The 15,867-nt window shown below is 35.3% G+C and overlaps 3 protein-coding genes and 1 long non-coding RNA gene across 4 annotated transcripts; all 4 read left to right on the plus strand.

Moving 5' to 3' along the window:
* The first annotated feature begins 2,200 nt into the window (after positions 1 to 2,200).
* On the plus strand, positions 2,201 to 5,346 carry LOC106304790 (polyadenylate-binding protein-interacting protein 13-like). Its single transcript, XM_013741180.1, has 11 exons — positions 2,201 to 2,287; positions 2,365 to 2,754; positions 3,070 to 3,177; positions 3,272 to 3,316; positions 3,414 to 3,486; positions 3,567 to 3,679; positions 3,788 to 3,847; positions 3,987 to 4,034; positions 4,129 to 4,197; positions 4,603 to 4,664; positions 5,158 to 5,346. Exons 2-11 carry the CDS (start codon positions 2,383 to 2,385, stop codon positions 5,207 to 5,209), a joined length of 1,002 nt encoding a protein of 333 aa, XP_013596634.1. The 5' UTR covers positions 2,201 to 2,287; positions 2,365 to 2,382; the 3' UTR covers positions 5,210 to 5,346.
* A 2,323-nt stretch (positions 5,347 to 7,669) lies between these two features.
* LOC106303921 (CDPK-related kinase 4-like) lies at positions 7,670 to 10,938 on the plus strand. The gene is made up of 11 exons (XM_013740282.1): positions 7,670 to 8,182; positions 8,278 to 8,408; positions 8,504 to 8,545; positions 8,628 to 8,736; positions 8,809 to 8,887; positions 8,962 to 9,258; positions 9,332 to 9,441; positions 9,567 to 9,671; positions 9,993 to 10,055; positions 10,330 to 10,497; positions 10,602 to 10,938. The coding sequence occupies exons 1-11, from the start codon at positions 7,670 to 7,672 to the stop codon at positions 10,737 to 10,739; spliced, it is 1,755 nt and encodes a 584-aa protein (XP_013595736.1). The 3' UTR covers positions 10,740 to 10,938.
* A 1,893-nt stretch (positions 10,939 to 12,831) lies between these two features.
* LOC106305320 lies at positions 12,832 to 13,782 on the plus strand. Its single transcript, XR_001262960.1, has 2 exons — positions 12,832 to 13,112; positions 13,631 to 13,782. It is a non-coding gene; the product is annotated as an uncharacterized LOC106305320 (long non-coding RNA).
* A 685-nt stretch (positions 13,783 to 14,467) lies between these two features.
* LOC106301222 (probable 6-phosphogluconolactonase 3) lies at positions 14,468 to 15,559 on the plus strand. The gene is made up of 3 exons (XM_013737574.1): positions 14,468 to 14,636; positions 14,736 to 14,871; positions 15,062 to 15,559. Exons 1-3 carry the CDS (start codon positions 14,476 to 14,478, stop codon positions 15,545 to 15,547), a joined length of 783 nt encoding a protein of 260 aa, XP_013593028.1. The 5' UTR covers positions 14,468 to 14,475; the 3' UTR covers positions 15,548 to 15,559.
* The last annotated feature ends 308 nt before the right edge of the window (positions 15,560 to 15,867 follow it).

Genomic DNA, 15,867 nt, shown 5'->3' on the forward strand with positions numbered 1-15,867 from the left:
TCATGGTGGTACTGCAATATCATGGCGTTCCATGAAACAAACTATAGCAGCCACATCATCAAATCACTCAGAAATCTTAGCCATGCATGAGGCAAGTCGTGAGTGTGTATGGTTGAGGTCTATGACTCAACACATCCGATCAGATAGTGGAATGGTCGAGGACAATGGTCCGACCATCATATATGAGGATAATGCAGCCTGCATTGCTCAACTCAAAGATGGGTATATCAAAGGTGACCGAACCAAACATATACTACCCAAGTTCTTCTTCACACATGAGTTGCAGAAAGCCAAGGAGGTCAGCGTCACTCAAATCCGGTCAAGTGAGAACTCAGCCGACCTCTTCACCAAGTCACTTCCCACCAGCACATTCAGGAAGCTTACGCAGCAGATTGGCATGCGAAGACTCAAGGACCTTCAGTGATGTCCAAATCAGGGGGAGTAATGTGTGTTGTACTCTTTTTCCTGTCCTTGGTTTCCCTTTTTACCACATTGGGTTTTGGGTTTTCCGGGAGAGGTTTTAATGAGGCAACGTTAGCACATTACAAGCCCGATATGGTTATGGCATCCAAGGGGGAGTGTTATAAATCCATGATATGGATATGTGGATTGTCATTAACCATCAAGGAGGTTTACATCCGTCCAGACTATCCGGTCCGTCTACACCCGTCTCCGGTTCGTCTCATCCGACCAAGACTAGTCAAGATGAAGACTTATTCAACCGGAGCATTTATGAGCTTTGACCAAGACTATATCTTTGTGGTCAATATGTAATAAATGTGTAGATTCTCTCTTTTGTTGTAAACCCTTGGAACCTCCACTATATATTGATAGTGAGAGCTAATGAGAAAGACACAACTTTCACAACAACACTTCTCTCATATTTCTAACAATTTATTGGTTTATTTTAGATTTTTCTACGATCAGAGAAATAAATATGAGGATGGGATTGTAAAATGATTATACTATTCGAATTAAACTATATTCTCTTTAATTGCACAATGGACCTTATACTATACCTCCCACGAGAAGTGGATTACTATTTGCCTTGTGGATGCTTCATGGAAGTCTCCAACTGAAAAATTTGGTATTGGGTGGGTCCTTGTTTAGTAAAGAAGACACTCTAAGACTCCAAGGAAGCACTGCAATGGAACCTGCTCATCACCTTTGGCTGCGGAAACATATTTTGAGTTACAATAAGGTAGCTTTCCTAGGAGATTGTCAGGATTCAGGAACTGCTAAAGAACCTGGTTGCTGTCATAAATGGGGGTACTAAGCAAAGGCAGATAGCTAAGGAAAATGCAATGCTTCAAGACATCAAAATATTGCATCCAATCAGCATTTTACCTTTCATTATGTTCCTAGGATCTTTATACATGTTGTTGATCAGTTAGCAAAACACAGGCTAGGATAAGAAATCAAAATTATGTAATATCCTGGCAAAGTCACTAACATGATGTATTCCAAAAGTTTAAAGTAATGAGAATTAAATGGGTTGATAAAAAAAAGGACCTTATACTTTACTAAGTTTCCTTGATAGCCTTTTTACGATGGTGGTCATTGCCTCATTGGTCAATGGTCACCTTCTTATCGTCGTTTTAAAGAAAAACTAAATAAAGACCAGGTCGAGCTTTTAATTGTCTTAAAAGACCTTCTCTGTTCTTCTTCTAATTACTCTGAAACCTCCAAGCACTAATGATTAGTCGATGCTTGTGTTATGAAAGTCAATGATTTGAGAGAATACATCCATGCAAACTTAACGAAATTAAAAATGTTTTGACTTGAAGAAAACTAGAACATTATACATTACATATATTAATTTTGTAAACCGATCAATTGGTTTACTTTTAAATTTTTTATATTGCTAATTATTCCACCCATGCGTATAATGCCATTGCCATATTTGTGTATAAGAGAAGGTTTAAATTTGTTGCCAAGGGATATAAAAATAATGAAATTTGTTGCCAAGAGAAAAAAAAAAGTAATTCAAAGAGAGAAATTATTAGAATCTTGTTAAGGAAAGTAATATTAACTTTTATTAGTAATGAAAATGTGAAATACGATTAGCAAGAACATTGAATAAATTGATGTTGACAAATGACAAAAAGTAATTAATGAAAATTAATTGTGTTTGTATATATTTCTTGACTTGAAAATTTGTTTTTATTTATAACCAAAAGAGCTTACTGTTCAAACTTTTCTCCAGATCATTCTTATAAAAATCTTGCTCTCCAAGACATTCTTGCTCCGTGATCGTTTGGAATTCCACTGATTGATGCAACAACTGGTTTATATTATTATGTTCTCTTTTTTTTTTTCAATCTCAGTCTGATTGTTATTTGATATTTATTTTACCATCCACAGATTCATCTTTTTGAGTGAATGATCATGGCTGGCTCGGAAAATGCTGATGTGATGAAAATGGACTCTTCTGGTCAGAGTCAAGACAAAAGCAATGTCTTAGAAGCTGATACGAAGCCGCCATGTTCTGATGATCAGAAGAGCCCTGAATCCAATTCCTCTGTTGAGATATCAAACCCAACAAAGGACCAGAACAGTGAAGGGACTCTCAAGAGTGAGATAAGTCATTTGGATGTTAAGTTTTCTAAGTTGAATCCGATGGCTAAGGAATATGTTCCACATTCACTTGCTCAAGCCCACTCTGGGTTTGTGAGTAATATGGTATGGCGTAACAATAACATCGCAATGATGCAAACTATTCCTGCTGTGGAGAATGGCCATTTTGATACAAGGGTATGTAAAATATATATATATCATCTCTGAGTTATGGCCTATATATCTGTTGGATTTGTTATGTTTCATGCAGTGTCTACTCAATTTTTGACCAAAATGCTTATGATTCTCCTTTTTTTTTTTATGGTTTTTACATTTTTAGTTTAAGAAAACGGGTTAATTACTCAAAAGTTTTGATTAAGCTATAAGAAAATCTGAAATGTTTTGTCACACTTCCATGTTTGAGTACAATATATAGTTGCATGTAAGGGTAAAATTTGTGTTGTTATATTTGAATGGCATGTTTGGAAGTGTGGTCTTATTCTTTTAATACAGAGAGGGAACTTTGGCCAAGGGCAAGGATGGACGAACAGAAAAACAAGCTTGGCTCAGAATACAGATGTAATCAGGAGAACTGTATATGTCTCAGACATTGATCAACAGGTCTGAAAAGAGATTTTATGTCTCAAGAACTTGCTTTCCCAGAAGTAATCCAATACAAATAACCAAAGTGCCCTCTTTATCTATCTTTTTGTAGGCTACTGAGGAGCAACTTGCCCGTCTCTTCCTTTCTTTTGGTCAGGTACTTAGAATAATAATCTTTCAACCACTTTGTTTTATAATCTTCAAACTCAAAAGTCTCATACGTTTTTTTGTCCATCTTTGTGTTTAAATCAAAGATTGTTGATTGTCGTATCTGCGGTGACAGTAACTCTATTCTTCGTTTTGCCTTCATTGAATTCACTGATGAAGGTAGGTACTTCTACTTTCAACTGTCTCACCACTTGAAATATTCTCCTTGTGTTTACTAATCAGTGAAGTAAATGTCTCAGAGGGAGCTAGGTCTGCTTTAACAATATCGGGTACTCTGTTTGGTTCTCATCCTATTAAGGTTCTTCCCTCCAAAACAGCTATTGCACCTGTTAACCCGACTTTCCTCCCAAGGGTTAGTTGAGTGATAGTATAATCTTAGGCGTTAGTATCTTTTCAGATTAATGCCAATTAGAAATCTATAGATCACTGAATTTGTGTAATGATACTTTGTTTCTTCAAGTCTGAGGAAGAGCGCGAGAAATGTGTGAAGACTGTTTACTGTACTAATATTGACAAGGAGGTAATCTTGATTTTCATTTCCTAATCAATTATGATGTTATTTGGCAAAACCTCTGTTACGTTTAGTACTTGTTTGCATCAGACTAATCAAACAGTGGAGAAACTCATCTGTTCATCTTATTTTTCGTTTTTTTATTCAGGTCACACAAAGGGAACTGAAAGATTTCTTTAGAACAGCCTGTGGGGAGGTACATGTTTGGTTTTGACTATGGCCAATTGTTTATACTATAATATATGTTGTGTTTTCTTTTTCAGTTTGATGTCATCTTTATTTCTTTTTAGATTCAACATTTGAGGCTTCTTGGAGACTATCATCACCAAACCCGCATTGCTTTTATTGAATTTACCCTGGTGAATTCCTCTTGTCTTGCCTGTTTCTTGATAAGTTACTTCATGTGATAAAAGACTTTTCGAATTTTCTAATTTTCATGTGCATAGTTCGATCCATTTTGCTTATAATCACTTGCAAAAAAGAAAAAAATAATAATGTTGTTAACATCATGAACTTGATTCTGAGGTTTACTTGATCAGTTTAGAATATTTCACTTTATAAATCTTTCATCTTTGTATTCATTTCACATACGTGATGGCTCTTTTGAAGTCGTGCTCATTCTTGGACTACATGTCTTATTGATAAATACACCCTGCAATAATGTGCATAATCCACTATGTACTGAATTTTTGTTTGGCCTGATGAGGCAAGTTTGACCCTAATCAACTTTATAATGTTCAATGATTATTTTTTGTGTGTTACAGGCGGAAAGTGCACTCTCTGCTCTTAATTGCACCGGTGTTGTCTTGGGCGGGCTCCGTGTAAGGTAGGTTAATTACAAATTTTTACTTTTCTTGTTTTTTACTGTAGCCTTTCTTTTACAATGAACTCCTTCAGTTGTTGGATGCAGAATCAATAGTGCATGCTAGTTGTAGATATTAATAATATGATATAAATTTTATAACACATCCTCTCGAAATATCTCTTGTGCCTTGCTCAGTAAATGCAAGATTGTTGATTTGTATTCTGCCTTTGGTCATCTAGTGTTCTGATGATATATATTTCATGTGAGAAACAAAGATTCATACATGACAGAGAACACACTTTGTTTTTTGATTCTGTTTGGGGATATATGCATGGTTATTTCCAAAGAGAACACACTTGTTAGAAATCTTATTAACCCATTTGTGTGTTTCAACTATTATTTTTTTTATATGTTTAGGTTGATATTATGTGGTGTTCTTTAAAGTTAAACAAGACATAGTAAAAACTGAGCACAGTGAGACTAATATTTTTCTCATTTTTTTCTATATGTGAAGGGTAAGCCCGTCAAAGACGCCAGTAAGGCCACACCCCAATGATTTAAACTAGAGTATAATCACAGCCCGATCACAGAGATCAGGTCAAGAAGAGAAAGAGAGAACAAAACTCATTTTAAGATAATACTTAAGTCGTTTTCTGTTCGTATAAACATCCTCTTGTTTCTTTAATTGGCAGGTCTTTTTAGATCCCTCAGTAAAACTTTAAGCTAGACTTTCTCCTTCTATTGTTTTTGTTGTTGGAAACCTCCCTTTGGTTATCTTTATGGAACAATTAAAATGATACATGTCAAATCGTTTCACTGATCGTTGGTGTTGTTTCCGTTAGATTTTAGGTGAGTCTATATGCTTTGTGAACGAATATTTAGTTTCTTGGTTAATTAGTTTTGCGCTACTTTTTCTTTGAATTGATAATTATATGGGAGATCCTATATACTTTTTAGTTGTTAAAAAATCAAAAATGTTGGTTGGTGTTTTGATAATTTCAGACACTCTTTTCCATAATTGTGATGCACTTTACTTGTTAGATTCTTTTGGTCTAGTAATTTACAGATTCTGTGTGTTTTCCATCACAATATATTTTACAGTTTAAATTATATTTTTTTTTGCTTAGGTAGCTTTATTGATTCTAAAACCATTTCAATCAAATTAAAGTATATATCATGCTTTTATAAATTAGAAAATCCTATCTTTTTAATTGTTAAAATCAAAAGTGTGTGTTGGTGTTGTGAAGATTTCAATCACTCCTTTCCACAATTATGATGCATTTTACGTGTTAGATCTTTTGGTTGATGTTTAAAGATTCTTTTCGAATAAAATTACAAGAAAACCATTTAATCAAATTAAATTATAGATCAGACTAGTAGATGGAGTTGACTGAATTAAACTGGTTTGTTTGAATTGAGCACCCTTGGCAAAACTACACACCAAGTATGAAACCAAAAGTAAAATTAGGCACATTACATATGAAAGTTTTAGTTGACTTTAATCAAGGTTGTGTTTGTAATTATAAAGTATAAAATTATACTCCTAAAAGCATAGATCTTATGTTTCAGATTGAGACATTAACCTGTTATGTAGAAAATAACGTATTCAAACGTTGAAAAGCTCAAAGTGGAAACTAGGAGCAACAAATGTCAACTTATCAGACCGTTGTCGGCTCATCGGTCAATATAGTTGGGAAACTTATAAGACAAGTTACGCGCTCAAAGAGCATGCGCCACGTGAAAATATTACTTGCGGCACATGCAAGTTCATTGACAACCAGATTACTGAGCCATACCCAAGTAAAAGATCAAACCGGAATGCCTATGGTTAAGAGACGAGTGTTGTAATATGAAGGTAGCAAACTCTGTATGTTTCTGGTTAATTATTACTTAGCCACTTGTTTAAGGTTAACCAATTGAACCGACGACCATAACGTCTTGCCTGCATCGTTATCGACTTTTTTCGTAATTTGACCGGCAACCATTTGCTACTAATATATTATATATACATACATCAACATTATTGCTCTGGAGTCTGGACCTGAACGGTAAGATGTTGAAATTTAAACCTGCTTACCAATGTGTATCAAGGCGGTTTAAACCGGTTTATACTTAAGATGCTAAATCAATACCCAATAAATACACCATGATTCAACAATTTGATGGATAAATGACACAACTATCTGATGGAGAAATGCGATATTCACCATGATTCAAGTTTAAACTAATAAAAATCAGTAGTATCAAAGCAACACATGGCGACACTCACGTTTGTGGCATTGTGTCATTTGTACAAAATAATTGAATTGATACTAACTTTTTAAATTAATGTCAGAATAATCTTAACTAACCATCAAGTACAATTATCTAAATGAATATATTCACTAAAATATTGTAAATGCTAAATATATGAAGGTTCCATACCATTTATATAGATTTTAAAAATCTTTTGACAAGGAAATAAAAGTATCTAAATATTTCAAATCAACTTTCCTTATAACATAACTTAACTTTACATCTTAAGAATAATAATGTATTTAAACTCAAAAATAAGAAACAAGTTATTCCTTAGGTAATACATCTTAAGAATAATAATGTATTACAAAATATACATCTGATTTTAGTAATGTAAGTCATTCTGAATTGAATATAGTTGTTATAGTTGAAAACATATCAGACCAAAAAGAGTAAAAAAAAAATATGTAACATGTAATGCATGACCCATAAAAAAGACATTAAATGAAATTTTTTTTAATAAACAATTAAAAGAGAGATTAATGACAGTAGGCGCTGTAGGTTGTTGGAGTGGTCATTGTTTTCAACTTTGTGTCGTTTTATCAAATCCAAAAGAAACGCCTTTCTCCTTCCCCTTCTTTTAAATCTTTCTTCAGAAGCGGAAGCTCTTTTCTTAATTTTTTTTTTTTAAATAATTAAATAAATAAACACACTGTTCAAGTTCGCCTCCTGACCGTCCGATGCTCTGACTCTGACCGATCAGTCAATTTGAACCTCCACATCCAACGGCCATGGGCCACTGTTACAGCCGGAACATCTCCGCCGTCGAGAACGACGAGATCCCCGAGGCTCCCGATCAACCGCCCCAAAATCACCGCCATGCTTCCGCTCCTCAGTCTCCTCTCGCCTCCGAGGTCAACTCCTACAACATTAGCCCGTTTCAAAGCCCGTTGCCGGCGGGAGTATCTCCGTCGCCGGCGAGAACTCCGGGACGAAAGTTCAAATGGCCGTTTCCGCCGCCGTCACCCGCCAAACCGATCATGGCGGCTCTGAGACGGCGGAGAGCCGCCGCGCCGCAGCCGATCCCGGAGGACAGCGCGGACGTCGGAGGAGGAGGAGAGAGCAGCGGCGGGGGAGAGAGGCTGCTGGACAAGAACTTCGGGTTCGGGAAGAACTTCGAAGGGAAGTACGAGTTGGGGAAGGAGGTGGGGCGAGGGCATTTCGGTCATACTTGCTGGGCTAAGGCCAAGAAAGGGAAGATGAAAGGACAAACGGTGGCCGTCAAGATCATCGCCAAAGCTAAGGTCTGTCTCTAGCGACTCTTTTTTTTTTTTCACTGTTCATTGCATAATCACTATGTCGTTTGATGTGCGTGTGTTTTTTTTTTTTGGTCGTGCAGATGACATCGGCTGTATCGATCGAAGATGTTCGGAGAGAAGTGAAACTGCTGAAGGATTTATCAGGACATAGGCATATGGTTAAGTTCTACGGTGCATACGAAGACGATAATTACGTCTTTGTTGTTATGGAGTAAGTCTGTTACGTTCTTATCTAAAACGTTACAAGTTTGTGCAATAATCTGATATATATATATATATATATATTCAATCTTTTCCCCTTTTCAGGTTGTGCGAAGGTGGAGAGCTATTGGATAGAATTTTAGCTAGGTAAAATCTCAGAGTACACGTGTCTTAGTCTTACTGCATTGGTTATGGATTCAAAAACTTGTATTGTTGCCTTTACTTGCAGAGGTGGTAGATACCCTGAAGTCGATGCCAAACGTATACTTGTACAGATTTTATCTGCAACTGCATTTTTTCACCTCCAAGGTGTTGTCCACCGTGATCTCAAGCCGGAGGTACACAGTCGCTGCCTCTATAAGCTTTTGTCTCTTAGCTACTTATGGTTTTGCTTAAATGTGTGTATACAGAATTTTCTCTTTACCAGCAGAAACGAGGATGCAATCCTCAAGGTCATAGATTTTGGCTTGTCTGATTTCATTAGATACGGTAATAATCTATTTCTTTGTTGATTCTGCATATTGTTAGTCTGTGAGTTAATAAAAATGTTGTATATATTGCAGACCAGCGTCTCAATGATATTGTGGGAAGTGCATTCTATGTAGCACCTGAAGTACTCCATAGGTCTTACAGCACCGAAGCAGATATGTGGAGCGTTGGTGTCATAAGTTACATACTACTCTGTGGAAGCAGACCTTTCCATGGAAGAACTGAATCTGCGGTTTTCCGCTGCGTGATTAGAGCCAACCCTAATTTTCAAGATATGCCTTGGCCTTCAATATCTCATACTGGTAAAGACTTCGTGAAAAGGCTTCTCAACAAGGACCATAGGAAACGAATGACAGCTGCTCAAGCCCTAGGTTAGTTTCTTCTTTCTTGAAATGGAAACAAGATTATGGCATTAAGTGATATTTATATGTTCTGTGTTTGCAGCTCATCCGTGGTTACGTGATGAAAACCCTGGTTTGCTTCTCGATTTCTCGATCTATAGGTTGGCCAAGTCCTATATTCGTGCCTCGCATTTCAGACGATTGGCACTTAAGGTACTTTCTTGATACCCTGTCATATTATTAATATCAAGTGAATTGATCTTATCTTTCTTATGGCTGGCTATTTCTTATCTTGATCTTCTTTTTTTTTTTTTTTTCACTTGTTAATCTTTCAATAGGCTCTCTCCAAAGCTATACCCGAAGATGAGCTTGTGTTTCTTAAGGCACAGTTTATGCTCCTGGACCCTAAAGATGGAGGCCTATCTCTTAACAGCTTCACTTCGGTCAGTGTGGCTTTCCTGATTTAGCTAATAGCATTTTGACTCCCGTCTTTGATTTGGGAATCTATATATCCATTACACTGACTCCTGATGGAAAATCTGTAAAATCTTCAACCCTCTCCCTAGCTTGGATTAGTCTTACAACCAAAGCTGCATCTCTATATGCATTAAAACCTAAAACTCAAGATATGATACTGATGGAATCAAGGAAATGAAGAAATAGAATTACTATAAATAGTTACTAATGCAAGAACTAGGAATCCTGATTTAGAAGAAAAACACTAATACTTATCAAATAAATAAATCATTTGAGTGTAACTGCAGGCGTTAACAAGATATGCTACTGATGCGATGATGGAATCAAGGCTTCCTGACATTTTAAACACGGTAACACATCTCTGGTTAATATATGTTTTATCTTTGAATATTGAAGTTTATGGGTGGACCAGTTATAAATGTTAGATATGGTTTTCATGGTGGTTGATAGTCAAAAATGATTGCGGATAACATGAACCAATGGTTATCTTAACATTCAGAAATGAGAGCCTTTATTTAACATATATTCATCACCATTATCATTGATGTTGATTTTTCTTTGCTGATTCTCATACTCTAATGAATCTAATTACGCAATTTTCTTTATTTTGTTCTTTCTATGAAGATGCAACCATTGGCGCAAAAGAAGCTGGACTTTGAAGAGTTCTGTGCAGCTGGGGTCAGCGTTTACCAACTGGAAGCTCTTGAGGAATGGGAGCAGATTGCAACTTCAGCATTTGAGCACTTCGAACAGGAAGGGAATCGAATCATATCCGTCCAAGAACTAGCCGCGGTATGGTCGTAAATTCAACTTGTATGAGAGTTGCTTAAGCACCACCATCTCTTTTGTAAGATTTGAAACATATTTTTAATGATCGGGGTCGTGATTTAAAGCAGGAGATGAGCCTGGCACCAAATACATATCATCTGCTCAAGGATTGGATCAGGAGTTCGGATGGAAAGCTGAGTTTCTTGGGCTACGCTAAGTTATTGCATGGTGTGACCGTACGTAGCTCGAGCTCAAGACCTAGGTGACACATCGTCATGTCAAAAGCCTTATAACGTGTAAATCAAGTCTTGAGAAACATCCAAACCTTTATAGTGGAAGTGGAAGCTAGGGGATTTCTTTGTAAATGATTCTTTGAGCATTTTTGTTTACAGGAACCAAACCTTGAAAAAAGCATAACAAACTATTATTATAGAAGGAAACTTGCGAGGTGTTGATTTTGGTTTATTTTCGGCTTTCAGTTTGGTTAGCATCATCGGTTAAGTGGTATTCAGAAAGTAATTAACCGGAAGAGACTTTCTGTCACCTAACCATTACATGATCTAGTGACTAACACATATCTCACATGTTCTTTTTATCCACTAAGATGTTAATTTGAGGGTAACCAAGTAAACAACAATCCGGAGTTTGGTAGAGAACATATTCTGCATGAAGAAAGTATGGTAACAGAATTGAAGTCTGTGGTCAGAACTTTGAATACGTCTACTCGTGAATTACTCTGTAGATTGTAGTTTACATAGTAACCACTTTCTTTGGAAGGTATAATAACGGAGTAAGTTACGCTCGTTTAACATGTGAGAGAGAAACAGGACAGCAAAAATGACATTTGTGAAATGGTTGGGCATGTGATTAGAGGAAGAACCTAGACCACCCATACTAAATTTACAACAAGGTATATGCAAGATAAACATTAGCCTAGAGCTCTCAAATATTTTCAATATATATATATAACTTTCAAATTATTAAAAACCAAATTTTATTGATATATATATATTAAAAATTATTTAGGTTTTGACAGAGCAGATGATAAAACAGTAGATGTATGCTGCAGAAGCAGTATGCAGAAGCAGTATGCAGAAGCAGAAGCAGAAGCAGTATTCTGCAGAAGCAGTATGCTGCAGAAGCAAAAACTGTATGCTTTTGATAAACTGTTTAATATGATGATTGGTAGAGCAGTATGAGTATGCTATTTAAAATTATAATAATAATTAATATATAATATATTTATTTTTAATGAATATATTTCTAATATATATATAAATATATTAACATATAAAATTAAAAAGATATATAATTAATTTATTTTATTTAATAATTTAAAAATTATGTTTATATCTATTTTAAAATAAATTTTATAGTTAAAATATCTATTTTTTGAATTAATATTTAACATTTAAAATATAATTAAATTATATTTTAAATGTGAAATACTATTTAAAAAAATATTTTTATTGTAAATTAGTTTTAGAAATCAAGATTTTATTTTTTGAATATAAAAATAATTTTATGATATGATTAAATAAAATAAATGAATTAATTATATATTTTCTTTAATTTTATAAATTATAAATGCAAATGCTCTTCTAAAAGCTTCATATGAGAGCATTGGCTAGAGAACATTAGCATTTAGTAAATACTTTTCTAAATGCTTTTCTTACCATTGTTAATGCTAATATTCTACCAATCAATGCGAATTGTCAATATCCCCAAATTCCAGTATTGGCTCTTTCATAAAACACATGACATGATAGAGAACAGTTAATATTATCTTCTTTCCATTTATCTCAGACTGGCCTCAGAATCCCTTCTCGACCAGGTCCATAACGTAGCCACCACTTCTCCTTCCATAAAGATGGGGGACTTGATCGTTAAAGAATTTTGAGGAGGACAAAACTCGTTCTTTTATTTTCATATAGATATTTTTTGTTTAAACACAACTTAATTTTTTCGGTTACAATAAAGGATGGAATATGACATCCTTTTTGATTAGAAATATAAACAACATAAGCAAAGAAAGTTAAATAAGATAATCACTACGAGAAAACATATCACATTGTGACCACTTTTTGACCAGGAAAAATGATCAAAAATAATTATCACCTAATTTTAACCATTTTGTGATGAATACGAAAAATGGTCAGAAAATAATTAGAAATTTTTAACCAAAACATATGGTCAGAAAATGGTCAGCAAATATATCACATTTTGACCAAGTTTCCGACCAGCATATATGGTCACAAATAATTATGTCCATCTTCTGATCACTTTGTGATGAATGAAAAAAATGGTCAGAAAATGGTAAAAATGTTTAACCAAAACATATAGTCAAAAAGTAGTCACAAAATTTTGACCATATTCTTACCACTTTCTAACAATTTCCTCATTAACCTAGATCTGAAATTTTATTTTCACATTCTCATCAGTTCAGTTTTCTTCTCAAGCGGCGCCACTGAGCTTCCTTTCTCTATTTCTCTTTTTTCTTTTTTTTTTTCTAATTTCCTTCTTCTTCTCTGTCACTCCATCATTGTAACCTCTCTCTTTTCTTCATTGCAGGTCAAGTTTGGGAAGCTTGTTACTTCTACTCAGCCTTGCTTCAGTCAACATTCCTCTGCTCTTGCAAGGTTAGATCAATGTTTTTTGCTTAAATGAATGATATTTAATCAGTGTCTTTTAGAGATCCGAACTTGATTATACCAAAATCTGGATTACAGTTGTTTGGTTTTGTTTTTTATTTCAAACTTTATTTCTAACTTACACGTTTATTAATTTAGTTTTTTTAGTTACAGAAGCTTCGGTATGAAAATTTGTTTACAGAAAAAGAATACTTTAAGGTGTGACATTTTTAAACTACTTAATTTTTTGTAACTTAAAAGGGTTAAACCCGGATCTATAAAAGACACAGACCTAACCCCCGGGTGGAAGGTGCAACCCACTGATGGATCCTCTCCCGGGTATTCAAATGGACCGTAAACATGGACCCATATCCGCGTGACCACATGTGGAGCTAATAATTTCGCACTAGAGGGGAATCGATCCCTGATCTGGACCAACAAAGCAACTTTTCCTCTAATGGAAACCACTAGACCACCACGATGTTGTTACTTAATTTATCTTATCATTTTTGTCAAAACATAACTAGGAAAGGATTCGTTGAGACAATGGAAAAAGACAAGACCAAGAAGAACGAGGAATTAAGAAATGGTGGATCCATGACGAGTGTCCTATTTCGTTTTTAGTTATTTTCAATATGTGTATTCTTATGTCGCTAAACATCAATTTTTTTATTTAAAATAACAATTATTTGAAATTTATTCATATTTCATTAAACTTTACTATTTCCATAATGATGTTGAGAACCAGCTCTCACCTACAAAAACAAACTAAAGTAATTTTGCCTGGATTTTTTGGTTCCGTACAAACCGCTACCGTATAGCCGCTATACAAGATGACAAACGGTGAGAAAATCAGATAGCTACAAGATAATAACATAATTGAGTGAAGTTAAGAGCCAGCTCTCACCTACGAGAAAAAAAAACAGAAGTATTCTCGATTGCACCTTAAGACCGGTACAAACTGTTAAACAAAATGACTAAGCTGATATAATACAAAATTGACATGTAATCTGTAAGAGATATATGGACGATTTTTCTAGGTATTATTTATTTTATTGGAAAAAATCTAATATTGGATTATTCCCCCAATTCAATGTTGATTTCCATTTTTGGTAAATCTTGAAGCCAAAACATAATTCAGTATATGATTTGAGAAATTGTTTTGAGGGCATAATATTCTATTGCAGAAGCGTATATAAGTAAAGAAAACAAAACAAAACAAAAAGTGAGAACGACAATAAGTCCAAAAAAAAAGTCACGTTTTTCTCCTAACTAACTCAAAACTCGCGAGCAGCACTACTCGATCTCTATAAAAGCATGAAACCCCAACCCCTTAACAACATATACAAACACATTCTTCTTAAAGGCAAAAATGGCAGGAACTACGCAGAGGAAGAGGGAGGTGTTTCCGAGCAAGGATGAATTGTCGGTAGCATTGGCTAAGTACACTGCTAATCTCTCGGCCAAGTTCTGCAAGGAGAAAGGATTTTTCACCGTTGTTCTCTCCGGCGGTGGCCTCATCGATTGGCTCTGGTCTACAAATCCCTCCCCATTTCAGTCTCGTTTTAAATTTGTTTCTTTAAGAAAAATCAAATAATAATATATGATGCTTTAATTAATCAAATGTTGCAGCAAGTTGTTGGAACCTCCTTATATAGATAGTGTCGAATGGTCAAAGTGGCACGTCTTTTGGGTGGACGAGAGGGTTTGTTCATATGAAGATCCAGACAGCAACTACAAACTCGCCATGGATGGGTTTCTCTCCAAGGTTTTATTATTGTTGTTATTAATATCTTCGATTTGTTATCACGTATCACATAACAAGTGGTATATATATTATTTCATTATGCATATCAACTGATGACCATGTAAAAAAAAGCAAATCTTTTTTTTTGGTTATATATAAAAAAACGTATCACATAACAAGAGATTTTATTTTTTGGGTGAACTTAATTTAGGTTGGGATTCCAAATGAGAACATCTACGCGATCGACAAACACTATGCAGCTGATGGTGACGCGGAGAACTGCGCGATGCTCTACGAGGAGTGCTTGAGGAAACTGGTGAAGCAAAACATACTCCCACTATGTACATATGGCAAGTATCAATATCCTCAGTTCGATCTCCAGCTTCTAGGGATGGGTCCTGATGGCCACATGGCGTCTCTCTTTCCGGGACATCCTCAGATCCATGTGATTGACAAATGGGTCACTTACATCACCGACTCTCCAAAACCGCCACCAAAGAGAATCACATTCACTTTGCCGGTCATCAACTCGGCTTTGTACAATCTCATGGCCGTTTGCGACGACCACACAGAGCAATGTCCACGTTCCATCGCTGAGATCTTTAAGCACAACAATCTCGCCTTACCCGCTGCTAATCTTACTGCTCAAGTCGAAGAAATGTGGTACCTCGACCAAGCAGCTGCCTCATTGCTTTAGAGAGTCAAACACCTTTATAATGGTGTCCTTTATATGAATAATAATCTCTCTATGTTTCTTTGTGGACCGATCGAGTTGTTACTGTTTGCATGCATTTGTGTTGAATAACCGGCTAATAATAATGCATTTTGCGTACATATGTTACGTACCAAATGTATCGAGACGCCGATTTGTTGTTTCTCTCTAGTTGTGTAACTTGTTTGAGTCTGTGATGTTGTGCTATAATAATAATAAATAAAGCTATAGCTATAGCATTGTCTTTGATTTGTGAACATATATCCAGTATGCTGATCACTGATCTAATACAGCTAAACCCTTCA

Source organism: Brassica oleracea, chromosome C7 (genome assembly GCF_000695525.1).
Source record: "Brassica oleracea var. oleracea cultivar TO1000 chromosome C7, BOL, whole genome shotgun sequence".
Taxonomy (NCBI): domain Eukaryota; kingdom Viridiplantae; phylum Streptophyta; class Magnoliopsida; order Brassicales; family Brassicaceae; genus Brassica; species Brassica oleracea.

What these genes read in the sequence shown, in the direction of transcription:
- LOC106304790 (XM_013741180.1), top strand. Translation starts at nt 2,383, where the DNA reads ATGATCATGGCTGGCTCGGAAAATGCTGATGTGATGAAAATGGACTCT. An exon ending in ATGGCCATTTTGATACAAGG is followed by an intron (nt 2,755 to 3,069) that starts GTATGTAAAATA and finishes CTTTTAATACAG; the next exon opens with AGAGGGAACTTTGGCCAAGG. An exon ending in CATTGAATTCACTGATGAAG is followed by an intron (nt 3,487 to 3,566) that starts GTAGGTACTTCT and finishes TAAATGTCTCAG; the next exon opens with AGGGAGCTAGGTCTGCTTTA.
- LOC106303921 (XM_013740282.1), top strand. Translation starts at nt 7,670, where the DNA reads ATGGGCCACTGTTACAGCCGGAACATCTCCGCCGTCGAGAACGACGAG. An exon ending in TTGGATAGAATTTTAGCTAG is followed by an intron (nt 8,546 to 8,627) that starts GTAAAATCTCAG and finishes CTTTACTTGCAG; the next exon opens with AGGTGGTAGATACCCTGAAG. An exon ending in GACAGCTGCTCAAGCCCTAG is followed by an intron (nt 9,259 to 9,331) that starts GTTAGTTTCTTC and finishes CTGTGTTTGCAG; the next exon opens with CTCATCCGTGGTTACGTGAT.
- LOC106301222 (XM_013737574.1), top strand. Translation starts at nt 14,476, where the DNA reads ATGGCAGGAACTACGCAGAGGAAGAGGGAGGTGTTTCCGAGCAAGGAT. An exon ending in GGCCTCATCGATTGGCTCTG is followed by an intron (nt 14,637 to 14,735) that starts GTCTACAAATCC and finishes CAAATGTTGCAG; the next exon opens with CAAGTTGTTGGAACCTCCTT. An exon ending in TGGATGGGTTTCTCTCCAAG is followed by an intron (nt 14,872 to 15,061) that starts GTTTTATTATTG and finishes AACTTAATTTAG; the next exon opens with GTTGGGATTCCAAATGAGAA.